This window comes from Dreissena polymorpha, chromosome 4 (assembly GCF_020536995.1).
Source record: "Dreissena polymorpha isolate Duluth1 chromosome 4, UMN_Dpol_1.0, whole genome shotgun sequence".
Taxonomy (NCBI): Eukaryota; Metazoa; Mollusca; class Bivalvia; order Myida; family Dreissenidae; genus Dreissena; species Dreissena polymorpha.
Window position 1 is genome coordinate 55,423,273 of NC_068358.1, and position 18,327 is coordinate 55,441,599.

The 18,327-nt window shown below is 37.3% G+C and overlaps 1 protein-coding gene across 2 annotated transcripts; it reads left to right on the forward strand.

Moving 5' to 3' along the window:
* LOC127877318 (tudor domain-containing protein 3-like) lies at window positions 1-18,327 on the forward strand. Of its 2 annotated transcripts, none has more exons than XM_052423039.1 (13): window positions 1-68; window positions 2,322-2,403; window positions 3,317-3,382; window positions 4,003-4,163; window positions 5,129-5,270; window positions 5,584-5,692; window positions 9,105-9,250; window positions 9,613-9,847; window positions 10,390-10,503; window positions 11,519-12,402; window positions 14,039-14,113; window positions 16,109-16,231; window positions 17,220-18,327. In XM_052423039.1, the coding sequence occupies exons 1-13, from the start codon at window positions 37-39 to the stop codon at window positions 17,448-17,450; spliced, it is 2,400 nt and encodes a 799-aa protein (XP_052278999.1). In that variant the 5' UTR covers window positions 1-36; the 3' UTR covers window positions 17,451-18,327. The 2 variants fall into 2 exon arrangements, with proteins under 2 accessions (XP_052278999.1, XP_052279000.1); XM_052423040.1 differs by lacking the exon at window positions 17,220-18,327 and adding an exon at window positions 16,414-16,605.

An 18,327-nucleotide genomic window follows, 5' to 3' on the forward strand; every position in this document is an offset into this window, starting at 1 on the left:
CGCTAAATTTGTTCGTAAATTGTTGTAAAAATCAACATGGCAGCTGTTTCGTTGCAAGATCGGGGATGGTAATAAAACTGGCGGATTTCCATTATGTGACTATCATAGTCCACATAAATAATGCTATTTATGCATCTTCATTGTATAACTTAATGTTTCTAATTATTCCCTTAACATGCAGCACTCCTCATATTTGCAAACTTTTCTTTATTTATCCAGTCAAGTCAATAAATTGAATCTGAATTAGTTTCTGAGTTACGACTTAGGCATCATTCATCAAACAGGAGACGTCTCTTGATGGAGTATTTATCTGTTCATCGAATTAGAAGTTGTAACTCTTAGTCTTACGGAATGTGTTTTATTGTACATTGTGTTCTTTACGATCGCAGATCAGGAGATTGTCATATTTACTTTTGGACACTCCCGTCCCAATCAGGAGACAATTGGTTAAATGTGAAGTCAAATAAATATTTTGTAAAGGAGACGGTCACCATGGTTTAATCTGCCATATTGGCCAAAAATTGCTAATGAGAAAACATTTTTGCAAACTCATTATTACGTTTCCTCTGAATATTAGTTTTAAGGATGTCTTGGCCAAGTTGTAAAAATGTAAATGGTTATTGAAACATTGCAAAAGCCAGGGATCAAGCAACTGGGCAAAGTGGGCGATTATATCGCGGCGACTTCCCTTTAATCACCCGGATCAAAAGCACTGGCGATAATCACTTCGCCCATAAATCTGGCAATTATCATATCCCCGGGGCTATCATAGTGGCTTCTGTTTATTACCAAAAAACACCCCGAAGTCAATCAACTGACCGAATCTACGAAACTTCACCCCCTGGCGTAGTAAAAATTACCTTGAAAATTGATAAGCTACCATTCACAGCGCTTGTCATACGGGTATTTGGCAGGAAAATCTCTTGACCAATCAGAGCTTGAGTAACAAACTCCATTTCGGCTAATAGAAAACATGACAACACCATTAATTGATGTCAATAATCGCAGTTAGTGTCCCCAAAACAATGTGGATAAAAAGAATGTCGGTATCTATGTATTAATTGGTATCTGTTCTTGGTAGACGAGTATTTATATTTTTATGCGCCACGCTTGTATTGTCCATTTTTCAAACCGTAAAAACTTGCTTTTCGCGAGTAGAAGATGCCTAAAAATGGTCCCGATCGGGATAAGATGATTTGATGCCGCAGAATCGCACTATTTTTCCAAAGATCGCTCAAAATTTGCGCGCTCGATATCCACGAGTACTTTTAAAGATCAAAGCAATATTGACTTTGCAGAAGATTTAAAGAGCCGATTAACTATCGTCTGTCAATAACATGTATCTATTTACTCAACTTAAGCCCGCCTTAAGGCGGAGCGTCGTTATGTTGGAAAATAGATATTGTCCAAATAGAGCGCACGCTTTGAGTGAGCAACAGCACTCGTAGGCAGTCAATACCTGCATTAAAATTATGCAGACGACGCGTAACGTAATTGACACAAGTGTTTGGTTTTGTGGCAGTTTGTTCGCTTTGTTAGGCCTACCATTATAATCTGACGCTACGTTGTACACCTCCAGGATGAAATCGTGGCTAGTTACTTAGAAAACTGATGATGGCAACCAGGTTTAATCCTCGTGGAAATTGTGCATTTCCTGCGTAATATTGTCAAAATATTAATTTGACACGTAAAGTGTTTTAACAAATTATCTTTAAATTGATTTCACATAACTGTAAACGTTTTGTTTAATTCGCAAATGGGCATAATAAAATAAGTAATTTGAAAAATCTTGTTACTATTTTACCTTGCTAGATGCAACATTCTTATTCCAATCTTAATGAAATTTGGTCAGAATGTTGATCTAAACAACATCTAGTCCAAGTTCAAATGTGAGTCAATTCCTTCCAAAAAACAAGGTATCGGGTCAATCAAGGACCACATTTATGATTCAGGATGTAAATAAAACTTATTTATCTTTTTATATCATCTGAAGTTTAAGAAAAAACAGCGCACTTAGTTGTACTTTAAAATTAAATATCTTTTCAAGATGCAGTCACAGAGTAGTTATAGTCATCATGTTTAAGTTAGGCTGATGGGAGATTTTGATCCCTTATTCAGGTCCGTTGTAAAAACCTCCTGGAAAGGCTTTGTTTCGACACCTGGGCTGAAATTGTTCTTGGAGCTGTTTGCAAATAAATCAAGCATTACATAAGCCACACAGACTTGTTTATAAACTCTCCATCCTTTGATTGAATATGATATGTTGTTCTGTTATATTATTTAAAATGGAAAATAAGTGAAAGTCTTTTTGTGAACTTCAGGTATTTGTCAGATGAAGGCATATCGCAGTGTTCACAGAATGGCAAATCAGATCCGGAGTCAATTATCCGTTCTGCTCTTAATGTAAGTGAAATCAGCAAAGTACCATGAAATCAGGAAACAATAAGCAATGGTCCAAAGTCAAGTGACAAAAACATGCACAAAATCAAAATATAATTGCAAAGGTTAAACTTAAAAACGTGTTCTACAGTTCTAAAGGTTTGCTTTAGATTTTTATTAGTTTTCTGTGTTTTTCACCTTATATGTATTTATGATGTCAAACTATCTTATGGTGTATTTGAATTACTTTTTATGCCTCCGGTAGGGTGACATATAGCAGTTGAACTGTCAGTCTGTCTGTCTGTCTGGCTGTCAGTCTGTGCGTCGGTCCGAAAACTTTAACATTGGCCATAACTTTTACAATATTGAAGATAGCAACTTGATATTTAGCATGCATGTGTATCTCATGGAGCTGCCCATTTTGAGTGGTGAAAGGTCATCCATCAAGGTCAAAGGTCAAAAAACAAAATCCAAGGGAAGTAACAAACTTTAAAGGGAGATAATTTCTATTTTATATCATTTGGCTGCTACAGATAATTTTTACAAGCGAAGTAATATTTTTTAAAGGGATATAACAAACAAATTTTTTAATTCAAAGTGGCCCAGTAGGGGGCATTGTGTTTCTGACAAACACATCTCTTGTTGTTATGTATTTCAGACGTGCAACAGGACAAAATAAAAGAAAAATGCAAACATTATTACAATAGTTTTACATGGAAAGTTTGTTGTTTAAATGCCAAATTAATTTGGTTGATGACATCAATGGCCTATATCCCTATGGGAAAAAATGGTTCTCCCCAATTTTAGGCAGTCATATTGGCCATCTTGAAAAACAGATAATAATGTTTATAAAAAAATTGGAACTTAAAAATTCCATATAGATTTCACACTAATGACTTTGTTATTATAAGTGTGTTATGTCTCATTGTCATTTAAGGTAGACTTAAGAGACATTGGAAAGAAATGGCTGCCAGAAGAAGTCAACAGAGGGAAAGCTGACTGTGTATGTTTTATGAAGGCCGTGTTGATAAGAGATAATTATTCATGTTACCTTTCACTTCCCTATATAAGATAAATTTTTGTTTATTTTAATAACACAAATTCCTTTACGTCCTTTACTTTGCCAACTGCTTTTATTTATCTATATGACAAGAAATATTTAAAGTTTTAAACACATCCTCAAATGTGCAATTTTCATTCATTTGAATTCAAAATTTACTTTTACTCCTGCTACATGTGTTAAAAATCTGATCAATGCAGCTTGAAAGCGCTTTGAATTATCAAGCAGTAATACAAATACCAAGTCTTGCTGCCATGCCATATCAGGCTGTAATATGAGCCCTGTACTAGGAAAACTGGGCTTAATACGTGCTCATGAAGTTTCGTCTCTGATTAGCCCTTTACAGTTTGTACAGGCTTATCTGGGAAAATAAACACCAACTAAACTGTTGTTTTTTGCTAAAACTTCCTTTAAATAAAAAATATCATACAAGTGGAAAGTGTCCTCCCTGATAAGCCAGTGCAGACTGCAGAGAAGTATCAGGGACAACACTTAAAGCAATAAGCCCAGTTTTCTTAGAACGAGACCCATACAAGTACACAGTCTGACCTTCCCTCTCTCAGGTCCAGGGCCCAGGCGTGCTCCAGCTACAGAAGATCCGGAATGTGTCAGCGCCCAAAGACAACGAGGAGTCACAGGGGGCCCCCAGGCTCATGAAACTCAGCCTCACCGACGGGCACATCACATGCTCCGCTGTCGAGACTGAAATACTCAATGGAATAAGGTGTCATGTATTACATCATTGCAGCCGAACTCTGAAAAAAACTGTATGTTTTGCATGTGCGGAAAGATTAGCCTGTGCGGAAAGATTAGCCTGTGTGGAAAGATTAGCCTGCGCATTGAGCACAAGCTTATCAGGGATGACACTTTCTGCCTGAAGTGGATTTTCATTATTAGCCCTTTGCATGCTGGGAAATTTGTCGTCTGCTAGAATGTTGTCTGCTGAATTTCTTAAATTAGCATTTTCTTCGATTTTTTTTCAAAGAATACTATCAGAATAGCAAACAGTTTGGATCCTGATGAGTCTCAAACTGTTTGCAAAGGCCTTTTAAAAGCGGTTCCAGCACTGAAAGAGTTAGAGGCTGTACACACATGCATTAAAACCAGTTATTGCAGAATGGGGCTCATTTTAACTTGATGCTTTCTGATTTATTGTACAAAAAAAAATTATTTATTAAATTACCCAATAAACAATAGAAAAAGTCAATATTCTGATCTCAATATTATAAAATATGGGTCTCATATCTTTTGTCAAAATCTTAGAATAATAGAATTTAAATGTTGTCATGGTTTATTTCTGCACATTAAAACTCAACATTTTTGGGGTGTTTTGGCATCAAACAACTATACATGGACAATTATTTCATTATTTCATTAAACAACTAAATAGATAATTGTATTATTTTTTTAAACACTAGAAATGTATTTATTTTTCATAAATAACTAGATATGGACAATAATTTCATATTTCAATAATTCTTAAGTAAAAGAAAATTGAATTATTAATTCATGATGATGTTAAATTAAAGTATTCTCCACGCTATGTAAAGAAGAGTACTTAGTCTACTTGAAACTCATTTATCAGATATTGATTTTAAGCTATAGACCTTTAAGTACACAGGAGATTTTTAGAACAAGTTTCCATGAGACACATTGTACATTTAGCAAATTGCAATATCATTTTAACAGCCTGAGTACCCCTCCTGGCACCAAAATACAGCTGACAATGACGGTGGACGTTGAGCACGGCTTTCTGTTGCTCAATAACAAGAACAGCAAGAGTCTGGGAGGACGTGTTGATAAGCTGGCAGAGGGCTGGGAACTTAAAAGGGTAAGACATCTACAACTTTAATAGTTTCAAATGGAGAACCCAGTACTGTTGGTAATTTGTTTGGAAAAAAACTTAGTTCACTAGGTCAAAGTGGAAAAAACACACTTTCTTGTTAAAATGTTATAAGTCACATACCGGGTATTTTACACTATACTGATGATAATTGTGCACTTTTTTCACTTTATTAAAAAATATTGTTGAAAGGAGGGAGCAGTTTTTGTTAAATGTCGATTTAGCAGTTACTACATGCATGTTCAATGGCAATTTTTATCTGCAATTGTAATATCATATTTCCAAGTACTTGCCTTTCCAGAAACTCGCCAAACAAGCTAGAGTGGCAAATGCTGAGGGTGGGCCTCCACCATTTGTTCCTTTTGGACAGCGAATATCAAATGAAAGCACTAAACAGATGTCTAAAAGGGGTAAGTCAGAATAGGCTTGTTCTGTTTTCCCCCCAACATTTTACGCTCACCTGAGCATGAGGCGCTTATGTTGAGCTATTGTGATCAGCTTTTTCTGGCTTGGGGGGCGTGTGGCGACCACTTAAATTTTTTAGGCCAAAGTTTCTTCTAATCTTATAGAAACTTGCTCTGAATGTTTATCTTGAAAGAATTTAGTCCATGGTTTATGGGGCTTAACCTGGTAAACCTCAAACAAATGTAATAAAAAAACAGAATCTGGAAAGCAGAGGATGTCAGCAAGTGGATCTTTCTGTATTGTAATGATTAAACTATGTACAATGTACTATGTAACTGTCAATTATCAGTGAATGTTGTATGTTTTGTTTCTAGGGAATAAACTGCTTATTTGTTTGGTAAAAATGTTTGGGCTATAATAAAATTTCAGACAAGTACAATTGTTAAAGTAGCTTTAACTGTCAATTATCCGTGAATGTTGTATGTTTTGTTATTGCAGGGAATGAACTATTAAATTTTTTGTTAAAAAAGTTTGGGCATGTAAACAAATGTTTGGACAAGTTACATTTTTAGCTCACCTGATTGCTCAGGTGAGCTTTTGTGACAGGTCTTTGTCCGTCGTATGTCCGTCCATCCGTCCGTCCGTTAACATTTGCTCATAAACACTCTAGAGGCCACATTTCTTGTCCCATCTTCATGAAACATGGCCAGAAGCTTTGTCCCAATGAAATCTCGGCCGAGTTCGAAACTGTGCTGTGCTGGGTCAAAAACTAGGTCACTAGGTCAAAAAAGAGAAAAACCTTGTAAACACTGTAGAAGTGACATTTCATGCCCAATCTTCATGTAACTTTGTCAAAATGTTTGTCTTAATGATATCTTGATTGAGTTCAAACGTGGTTCCAATCCGTTGAAAAACATGGCCGCCAGTGGGCGGGGCAGTTTTCCTTATTTGGCTATAGAGAAACCTTGTAAACACTCTAGAAGTCACAATTTTTGCCCAATCATCATGAAAGTTGGTCAAAACATTGGTTTAATTGATGTCTCTGACGAGTTCGAAAATGGTCGAGATCGGTGAAAAAACATGGCCGCCAGTGTGCGGGGCATTTTTCTCTATATGTATATAGTGACAGTTTTCCCTATTTGGCTATAGAGAAACCTTGTAAACACTTTAGAAGTCACAATTTTTGCCCAATCATCATGATTGGACGAGTTTGAAAATGGTCGGGATTGGTGGAAAAACATGGCTGCAGTGGGCAGGGCATTTTTCTCAATATGTTTATAGTGAAAACATGTGAACACAGTAGAAGTCACATTTTTGGCCCAATTTTCATGAAATGTGCTCAGAACATTTGTTTCCTTGATACGAGAGTTGAGTTTAAAAATGGTTCCGGTCAGTTGAATAACATGGCTGCCGGGAGGGGGCCAATTTTCTCATTATGTCCCCCTCCCCTTTCGAAGAAGAGGGGGTATATTGTTTTGCTCATGTCGGTTCGTCTGTCCACCAAATGGTTTCCGGATGATAACTCAAGAGCGCTTATGCCAAGGATCATGAAACTTCATAGGTACATTGATCATGATTCGCAGATGACCCCTATTGATTTTCAGGTCACTAGGTCAAAGGTCAAGGTCAGGACGACCCAAAATAGTAAAATGGTTTCCGGATGATAACTCAAGAACACATATGCCTAGGATCATGAAACTTCATAGATACATTGATCATGACTCGCAGATGACCCCTATTGATTTTCAGGTCACTTAGTCAAAGGTCAAGGTCATGGTGACCCAAAGCAGTTGAATGGTTTCCGGATGATAACTCAAGAACGCTTATGCCTAGGATCATGAAACTTAATAGAAACATTGATCATGACTCGCAGATAACCCCTATTGATTTTCAGGTCACTAGGTCAAAGGTCAAGGTCACGATGACCCGAAATAGTAAAATGGTTTCCGGATGATAACTCAAGAACGCTTAGGCCTAGGATCATGAAACTTCATAGGTACATTGATCATAACTGGTAGATGACCCCTATTGATTTTCAGGTCACTAGGTCAAAGGTCAAGGTCACGATGACCCAGAATAGTAAAATGGTTTCCTGATGATAACTCAAGAACGCTTAGGCCTAGGGTCATGAAACTTCATAGGTACATTGATCATGACTCGTAGATGACCCCTATTGATTTTCAGGTCACTAGGTCAAAGGTCAAGGTCACGGTGACCCTAAAAAGTAAAATGGTTTCCAGATAATAACTCAAGAACGCTTATGCCTAGGATCATGAAACTTCAAAGGTACTTTGATCATGACTGGAAGATGACCCTTATTGATTTTCAGGTCACTAGGTCAAAGGTCAAGGTCACGGTGACCTGAAATAGTAAAATGGTTTCTGAATGATAACTCAAGAACGCTTATGCCTAGGATCATGAAACTTCATAGGTACTTTGATCATGACTGGAAGATGACCCTTATTGATTTTCAGGTCACTAGGTTAAAGGTCAAGGTCACAGTAACCTGAAATTGTAAAATGGTTTCTGGATGATAACTCAAGAACACTTATGCCTAGGTTCATGAAACTTCATAGGTATATTGATCATGACTCGCAGATGACCCCTATTGATTATCAGGTCACTAGATCAAAGGTCAAGGTTACAGTGCCAAAAAACGTATTCACACAATGGCTGTCAAGGTCATGGTGATTCAACTTAGAAAAATGATTTCCGGATGATAACTCACGAATGCTTAAGCCTAGGATCATGAAACTTCATAGGTATAATTATCATGACTCGCAGATGACCCCTATTGATTTTCAGGTCACTAGGTTAAAGGTCAAGGTCACAGTAACCTGAAATTGTAAAATGGTTTCTGGATGATAACTCAAGAACACTTATGCCTAGGTTCATGAAACTTCATAGGTATATTGATCATGACTCGCAGATGACCCCTATTGATTATCAGGTCACTAGATCAAAGGTCAAGGTTACAGTGCCAAAAAACGTATTCACACAATGGCTGTCAAGGTCATGGTGACTCAACTTAGAAAAATGATTTCCGGATGATAACTCACGAATGCTTAAGCCTAGGATCATGAAACTTCATAGGTACATTTATCATGACTCGCAGATGAAATAATGATGAAACTTGACCAGGATGTTTGTCAGGACAATATCTAGGTCTAGTTTGACATTTGGTAAAGATTGAATGAACCGACTCCTTTCAGGTAAGCAAACTAGGGCCATCTTGGCCCTCTTGTTAAAGAAACTGTCCCTAGTGGTAATTTATTTTTAAGCTCATTTCGACGACTGTTACCAGTTACATGAAGTAGTTTGTGAAATGAGTAACAAATTTGTTAACGTAAAATATGTGTATGCTATTGAACGTTACCTGTTACAATTTTTATGAGGACAAGATGTTTATGTCCGCAGACAATTTCAAGTCGCTGGAGACTCTGAAGTCAGAGCGTGTGCGGGCAGAGGAGGATGAGTTTGAGCAGCAGAGGCAGGCCACCATTGCAGAGGCCCAGCAGGCCAAGCAGGAGGGGGCCGGCAAGAAGTTTGGAGGAGGGAACAAGGTGAACATCGAGTTGGGGCAGAAAAAGTGTGCATAGGGGAAAGCTAAGAATGAGGTGATTGGTTGCAGGCAAGATGTTGGTAAATGGGGCTGCAGGTAACAAGTTTGGAGATGCACATTAAAACATAAAATAAGTCGTATAAAGAAATATTTGTCAGTATGAACAACTGGTTTGCACAAGACCTTTCATAACTCAAGAACTGTGACCTAGAATAAATTAATTTTTACTGTGCATGTATTGACAGTTTTTCTGTTTATATTTGACTGTCTTATTTTTTACTGTTATGTCTTCATTTAATCAGCAAAATACACATGTTTCGGCATTATTTACTGTATTGTTAATAAAATCAATTGCTTTAAAAGGTATCAGACGATGATGTAGCAAGAATCATTGACATGGGGTTTAATGCAGAAAGTGCTGTGGCAGCTCTTAAACAGAAAAACGGGGATGTTGAAATGGCCCTGGAGTCACTTCTATCTGGGGAGCCACCTCGGGGCATAGGGCGGGGTTCCAACAGGCAATCTGGCTTTGATTCTGACAGGGGTGGCAGAGGGGGACGCGGTGGACGTAGGGAAAGAAAGGACGAGGGCAATGCAGGTAACACTTGTTGTACAGTCCAGATGTGTTGGGACTTAAAAATTGAAATTAAGTTTTCAAATTTCTAGTAATGGAAAGTCAATTCAGTCATGTTATAATTTAGTCGCAATTTTTAGCTCGGCTGTTTTCCGAGAAAACCCGAGGTATTGTCATAGCCAGCTCGTCGTTGTCGTCCGCTGGCGTCGTGCTAAAACCTTGACATTTTGCTCTAAAATCAAAGTGCTTCCACCTACAACTTTGAAACTTTATATGTAGATGCAACTTGATGAGCTCTACACGCCACACCCATGTTTGGGTCTCTAGGTCAAAGGTCAAGGTCACTGTGACCTCTAAAAAAATTCTGACAAGCTTTTGCAGCCAAGCGTGGCACCCGTTATGCGGTGCTCTTGTTTTCATTATGTTATTAATGTAAATTTTGTGTGTGTAATATTTTAAATAGAAATTTAAATGAGCACACCATTTATAGCCTGAATCAAAGTTTAAGAGCACACTATTCATATCCAAATGCAAAGGTTAACTCAAAATCTGGCGGCATGTTTCAGGTCGTGGAAGGCGTGGCCGGGAGGAGGATGAGGAGGTGTCAGAGTTGAACAGCAAACCTTCAGCCCCTGCGAGTCTCTTTGACTTCCTTAAGGAAAAAATACCGGAATCAAAGAGTACGTACCTTCATATGTAAACTTTAAGGGTCGCTCACTTCTTGTTGGTTTTTGTCATCCATGATGTGTTGTCATTAATTACCTTGTGAACTCTTCTGATGCCAGATTTAATGCCCACAGAAACTAGGTCAGAACATTTGTACCTATTAATCTCAGTCTTGTTCAACACAGGGTTATAAATTATGGGGCCAGAAGTATTCCTCCATGTCAAATGGAAGAATCTTTTTGTGAACACTCAAAATAACACATTGTTTGTCCAATATGAATTTTCCTCAGAACATTTGTTTCCATTAAATTTCCAATTATCTCAAATTATTCTTTGTCTTTTGGAAAACAAGGACACCAGAGGGCTTAGCAATTTCCTAGTATGGCTAAATTAAAAACTTTGGAGGACCCCTAGAAGTCACGTTTCTTTGTCCTTTTATTGAAAAACTTTTTATGATACATTTGGAGAGTTCGAACATTGTTTTGGTCAATGTCAAATTTGGCCACCATTGGCTGGGGCAGTTTTCCATATATGGCTTAAGTAACTTTTGTAGAGTGACATATTGTGGAGATCCCATTTATTTATTTTTGGAAATTATGCTATGGATTGTGTATAAAACACACTCATCAAATTTTTTACAGATTTTCTAAATGAATAAAGCACTTTTAGACTTGTATTCAATAACATATAAAATAACCAATAAGAGGCCTTCTTATATGAAAATCTTCTTTTAACTTGAACTGAACAATAGTTCTTTTATTGTCACACTCCGAAACTAGGTCAGATGCAACAATTTTGACCTTTTGTTTACAAAGCATTATGAATTAATCTAACCAAAATGTTTTCTTCCTTGCTCAATGTTAGAGTATGAGTAATATGTTTGCATCCAGTTGTGGATAAATAAATATAAACAAGAAATTCTGATCAACCAATAAAATGAGTCAAGTGATGATCATTTTGCAATAGACTGGAACTAATGTATGAGTCAACAATGTGAATAACTTTGTATCTTATTTGTTTCAATTATAGAGGAAGCTAGATCATCAAGCAGCAGAAATAACACAAATGCACAATCAGATGCTGGCTACAGAGACAAGGCGGATCATACAGAGTCAACATATAGATCTAAAGAGATCGAGGATGCTTCAGTACCACCACGGTTTTCACAGAAACCTCGCCAACAGAACAACAGCCAATTTAATACAAACAATGGCCCCCCAAACAACAGAAATGATAGAAATGACAGTCAAAGACCGAGAACTGCACACACAGATAGTCAAAACAATAAAAGAACAAATGACAGAAACTTTAATGATAAGTCATATTCTGATCGAAATGAAAACAGGAGGCAAGATGAAGACCGATATAGAAGAAACCGAGACAGTGAAAGTCAGGATGTGAGACGAAATCAAAACAGTGGGAAGAGAGATAATGATGACAACCGTCCAGACAGCAAACAGGCTAACAGGGAGAACACGAGTGACACAAAGCTGACTGACAGATATCAAAGGACAGAGAGCAACCAGTCCACCACGTCTAATGCTCCAGGTGCCAAAACTAATAAGGGCAGGTCTCAAAACTCTAGTCAGGCTAGTTCAAGAGGAAAAAATGAGGAGAAAAATATCAGTGCCTCTGCTGAAACATCCCGTAATCAGACACAGAAGCAGTCCCAAGGTGACAGCAGGCAGAAATCAAAACCAAAGGATAATTACAAAGGTAGCAACCGGTCTGACAATAGTGCTAATGGACAGAATAGGGTGAATAGCTCCCAGTCCAATGCAAATGGCAACAGCAGCTATGGCCAGGACTCGCATGCCCCGGCTGGTGCATACAACGACTACAGTCACAAGCAGGGCAGTAGGATGTCTGCCTCCCAGTATCCTCCCAACTTTGCGTACACAGACATGGTCCAGGTGAGTTGTAGAAGTTCTCCTCCTGTGAGACTTTGAGCATCGGAACCTAAACATGCATTACTGATGACAGATTCAGTTTCATGCTCAACTCTAATCCAGTAATTATATTCATCCCTTGATTTTGATGATATACATCATGTTAAAATTTTTGTGTCCCGATACAAAGTATATGGTTGTATTCTGGAATCATCATGGTAGTCTGTCAATCCATCTTCACAGATTGTTCCTGTGATATTAAAAAAAGTACAGCTGATAATTATATGATATAAAGGTATTGTTATAAAGGGGAATGTGAGCATGCTGCATGACCCCTTTTTGAAATGTGGAATTCACATGCAGCTGTATGTCTTCTGTATGTCTGTCTGTTAATCTCTTCATTGATTCATCTGTTTCTATAAGCAAAAACGAATTATTGTAAAAATTCAAAAAGAACATTAGATATTATCATAAAAGTTATACACATTCAGCTATATATTTTCTTTATGTCAATCCTTTTCTCTGTTCATTTGTCGGGATCGTGCAATTTCTCAGAAAGTACTGAAGATTCCTTGACAAAACTTAGTCCTTAATGAAAGGCAATGTGGAAATTATGCAAGACCTTTTGGTTTGTAGCAGAGGTCACAGTCCAGGTCCAGCTATTAAAAATAAAACAGATTTTGAAATACAGAAGATATGATCATGAAACTTGGTGTACACGCTAGGCTATGTTTGTTAATTGACTGTTTATTAATCCCTTTCTATGTTTACCAATCTGTCAGTTTGTCCACGAAAAGCTTAATATAGTGAAAAGTACACAGATCACTTTGTATATGTATTTAAAGTGATGAGAGGATTATTATGTTATCAATTATTGCTGCACATGTAAAATGACAGGCGACTGTTGATTAAATTAGACTTAATAGAAATTATGCAAAAATGTATCTAATAATTAAACCAAATATACACATAATAGCAATTGAATGATAATATGCACAATCTTTTTACACCAGAGGTCAATATTATTTTGACTCCAGTATGGCTTGCCATACTTTAAAAAGTTCTGTAAAGATTGCATTTGTATTGTAAGGTACAGAAGTTATTATCCCCCGCCATAGGTGGAGGGATATTGTTTTGGCGTTGTCTGTCCATCCGTCTTTCCGTCCGTCCATCCAGCACCTTTGTGTCCGGAGCCATATCTTGGAAATGCTTTGGCAGATTTCATTGAAACTTGGTATGAGTATATATATGGATAAGAGGATGATGCACGCCAAATGGCATTGTACACCATCTGTTAATAACGGAGTTATGGCCCTTTGTATCTTAAAAAAAATGCTTTTTTAGTGTCGAATATAACACTTTTGTGTCCAGAAGCATATTGGCAGGGGAAATCAATTCAATGAATTTGCTTGTTGTTGTTGCAATTCATAGTAGCAGATAAACAAATGTATAACTGATCATTTTTCATAAATGAACATTCATTTGCTGATAATTAGTGTTTACTAGTATTTACAAATTGTTAATGCCTAGTATGATATTAAATGTTCCTCAACGTTTATCAGGATTTATATTATGTTGTATATCACTTGCCTGTTCGTATATAACCACTATTAACATGTTTGTTTTTGAGAGAGTGCACTCCACATTTTCACACTTTCAGTTGCCAGGGTCAGGCTTCCCCATGTCCTTGAAGCAGGGGGACAGAGTGATGGCCCGCTACTGGGAGGATGGTCTTGTAAGTACAATATATCTTCCACTGCCTCCCCCTCCCCAGCAATTCTTTGAAAACTTCGTTCTCTCACTAGTACAGAAAATTGTATGCACACGTTAGTCTCTTTGTCTGTCCATTGCAATTCTCATGTTGATGGAATGTGTTTCTTTCCTACTTGATGCTCAGTTTTGTTTATAGAAGTCCTTCACATTTTTAATTTATGTACCAAATCTAAGAAACTAACGGTCTTAAAATGTTGAAACTTGAAATGAAGCATCTTTTGAGGGTGGACATTTGAATCCTTGCGAGGTCGTTCTGGTCCAATCATTTTTCAGGGAGTTATTGCCCTTTAAAAAAAAAGTTGTCATTCTGTACTGGATCTTTGATAACTGCAAAAAATCTCAGGAAGAGATGATCTGAAAGTTTATTTCCCTTAAGGGTGGAAAACAATTTTCATTAAAGTTTTTATGCTCTTTCCCTTAATGGTGGACCTTAGCATCTTGTATGAGTTTTTTTGGGGGTGAATTTGGGGTGTATAACACTAATGATTCAAATAGTATGGCATTCCACATGTAGCATTCTTATCAGGTGGACATGTGTTCATATTTTCAGGTTGTTATACTCCAGTAATTCTTAGGGGGCTCATTGCTCTTAGATTAATAAAATGAAAGTTCTAATCAAGTTTTTATGCCCCCGGTAGGGTTGCATATAGCAGTTGAACTGTCCGTGAGTGGGTCTGTCTGTCTGTCAGTCAGTCAGTCCGAAAACGTTTAACACTTTTTTGCATTATTTAACGTTTTGCATTATTGAAGATAGCAACTTGATATTTGGCATGCATGTGTATCTCATGGAGCTGCACATTTTGAGTGTTGAAAGGTCAAGGTCATCCTTCAAGCACAAAGGTCCAACAAAAATCCAAGGGAAGTAACAAGCTTTAAAGCGAGATAATTTCTATTTACCATTTGGCAGGTACAGATCATTTTTACAAGGGAAGTAATTTTGTATGCCCCCGGATCGAAAGATCGGGGACATATTGTTTTTGGCCTGTCTGTCTGTCATTTATTCATTGTATGTGTGTGTCCCAAAACTTTAACCTTCGTTAAAGTTTGGTCATAACTTTTTGAATATTGAAGATAGCAACTTGATATTTTTTTGGCATGCATATGTATCTCATGAAGCTGTACATTTTGAGTGGTGAAAGGTCAAGGTTATCCTTCAAGGTCAAAAGTAAAAAAAATACATTCCAAGGGAAGTAATAAGCTTTAAAAGGGAGATAATTTCTGAACCTGCCAAATGATATATTGAAATTTTATTTCAAAGCAGCGCAATAGGGGGTATTGTGTTTCTGACAAACACATCTCTCGTCTTATTATATCCCTTTAGTAAATATTACTTCCCTTGTAAAAATGATCTGTACCTGCCAAATGAAAAAAATCAAAGCGGCACAGTATGGGGCATTGTGTTTCTGACAAACACATCTCTTGTTGTTTCTGTGTCAGATGACAGGAACTAATCGTCCAATTTGATAAATCTTTATATGCAGTATTCCTACAGGGTGAACATGCAGATATTGTTATGTTGTCTCGCTCTAGTAAGTTTTCAGGGATATATTGCCCTGTGAACAATACTTTGTTTCCTCACCTGCATATATGGACAATTAGTATCATTTGGGAACATCCATGAGTTTCACTAATTTTCTTGTTAAAAATATATTTTACTCCGCATTCAGGGCTTGAATTTTTTTGTATCTTATATAACTTGCTTTAAAAAAATACATATCAAAACTGCTCTTGTTGAAAACCTTACAAAGTTGCTTGTTTTTGAAGACCCCATTTATTTATTTTCGGAAATTGTGTTATTGTGTAATGAATGCTGAAAATTATTGTCTTGACAATTAAGCTTAAAAAGGGGGACCATCAATTAAGCTTAAAAAGGGGGACCATTTCATTTGATAAAAAGTGTCACCTTGCATTTGTTTGCTCAATGAGAGACATTGCATTATGTCTTGTGTGTTTCCAGTTCTACGAAGCCCAGATAGCTCAGCTGCCCCCCAACCTCTCTACCTGCGTGGTGACTTTCACAGAGTACGGCAACACAGAGGAAGTGCTACTCCAGGATGTACGACCACATCTACCACAAATGGTATACAGCCAAACTAGGCATAGAACATCTTATTATTAGGAATGACTCTGCTCTTTAATTTTGGCTTGATTAAAAACTGAATTGGATATGAGTTTGATGACAGTGTAAATGTATTGAAACACTTTTAAAATTGTTTGCATGATCAATTTATTCAATTTTTCCAAGTATATCTAAATTTTCAGACCTTACATCTATCAAGTGTGGCCTGAGAAAGCCAGTTATGTAGGAATAAAGAAGCCACATTGGTGGAAATGTTTGTGCATGACTCTGTCAAATTTACAGTCCGGACAAGCTCAGACAGTCATGCAATTGTAAAAAAAGAAAAAGAAATCAGAAGCATGTTACAACAGCCCCCCTATCTGAAGGGTCAATGTCACACTGGCAAGTGAATTTTTTGCACATACAGCTTGTCCCGACAATTTTCATTCATCATGCAATTTTATAGTAACCTACCTGAAATGTCCACAAAGAGGAGTCAAATTGTCACATATGTTCAAATGTTTTTACCTTAAATGGAAACGGTCACACTGAAATTTCAAATGTTAAATTTGGCCAAAACCATATTGTCGTTACTGTAACACAAATGTTCACCATGTGAATACAGCATGTGATGTGTAAGAACTGTCTCCCTCACTCAAAGGTTAGTCCCAATATGAGGTTAAAGTTCAGGTCAAAGATGTAACTTTATCTTTTGTCATGCAATTTAAAAATGATTAATCATTGTTCCGGTCTGTTGATCTATCTTACAAATAGTTATTGGCTCAGTTTCTTGTTCACATTGTTTAAATAAACTCAAACATTGTTAAGGTGCATCATTGGGGAGCATCTACCAGTTTCATAAGTATTTTTGCTTATCTTTGTATAACAAACAGGAACATTGAAGAATACATTTCACTGAAACACAACATGAAAGTGTTACATTGCTCGCTGCATTAGTATACTGTTCCTCACAGCACATAATACCATTAGTGATCTTGTTTTTCTCCAGATGCCAGTGGTTAGTGGAGCTGTTCTGCAGCCTGACATGAGCATGCCGCCGCCCCAGATGTACAGGGGGTATTATTCGGGTCCCCCTCAGATGTCCCAGTCCGGGATGGATGAGCTGGTACAGGGCATGGCGGGCCTCGAGTTCCGGCGGGGAGGGGGCGGGCAGGGCTACCCTCGCAGGGAAAACCCTCGCCAACAACAGTACTACCAGCCACCCGCACAGCGCAGATAGCTGGGGCGGGAACCTCGCCAGCAACAGTAGTAACCAGCCACCAGCACAGATAGCTGGGGCCGGAAAGTGTGGAGAGCATATTAAGAGGGGGGTCAAATGTTTTTAGAACTTAATCTGTGGTTTTTAAAATTCAAAGCTTATAAAGAATGGGGATGCAATAGAGATCTGGAACTTGACATTTTTGTTATTGCAATGAATGCTTAATGAAGCATGACATGCATTAGTTGTGTATTATTTAGCGATGATATAATTATTCAAATACTTTTTGGCATGCAATTCCATCCCTGGTATTTTTGTAGAAAGTATTGTGCTGGAATATTAGAATAAGGATGTGTATGAGGTAGCTGTGTAGTAAGAAACATGGTGCATACTTACACAATGTCACTGTGTTTAATAATGTCCGTCTTAATTCAGAATATGCACTGGTTATCCAAGTTAAGATAACGCTAGGATGTTGAAATGAATAAAAAAAATGACGACTTCTAATTTTTATAAAAATAACCATGGTAAAACCTTAATTTTTACAAAGCCTTCGACATCAGGGGTGTGTTTTTTCCTCCTTCCAGCTGATATCCTACCTATAAATGACTATTTTTTATAAATAATTATTGACTGCTTTATAATAATTTACAAATCAAGAGTTTAGTTTAACCCTGTCAGGGGGTGGGGCATTTCCTTCCCGAAGGTGGCTCTTACATCTCCCCTCGGAATATGTATTGCCATGAATCTTGTAGGTTGTTGAAAAGTATGTAAATATATATTTCACACATATAATGGTTGTATATATGTTTACAATTTGAAATGATTTGTGATGATGTATAGAATGTCTATGCAATTAGAAAGCTGTACATAAAATAAAGTATATGTATTACACCTA

What these genes read in the sequence shown, in the direction of transcription:
- LOC127877318 (XM_052423039.1), top strand. Translation starts at nt 37, where the DNA reads ATGGCAGCTGTTTCGTTGCAAGATCGGGGATG. An exon ending in AAAAATACCGGAATCAAAGA is followed by an intron (nt 10,504 to 11,518) that starts GTACGTACCTTC and finishes TTTCAATTATAG; the next exon opens with AGGAAGCTAGATCATCAAGC. An exon ending in CGTACACAGACATGGTCCAG is followed by an intron (nt 12,403 to 14,038) that starts GTGAGTTGTAGA and finishes TCACACTTTCAG; the next exon opens with TTGCCAGGGTCAGGCTTCCC.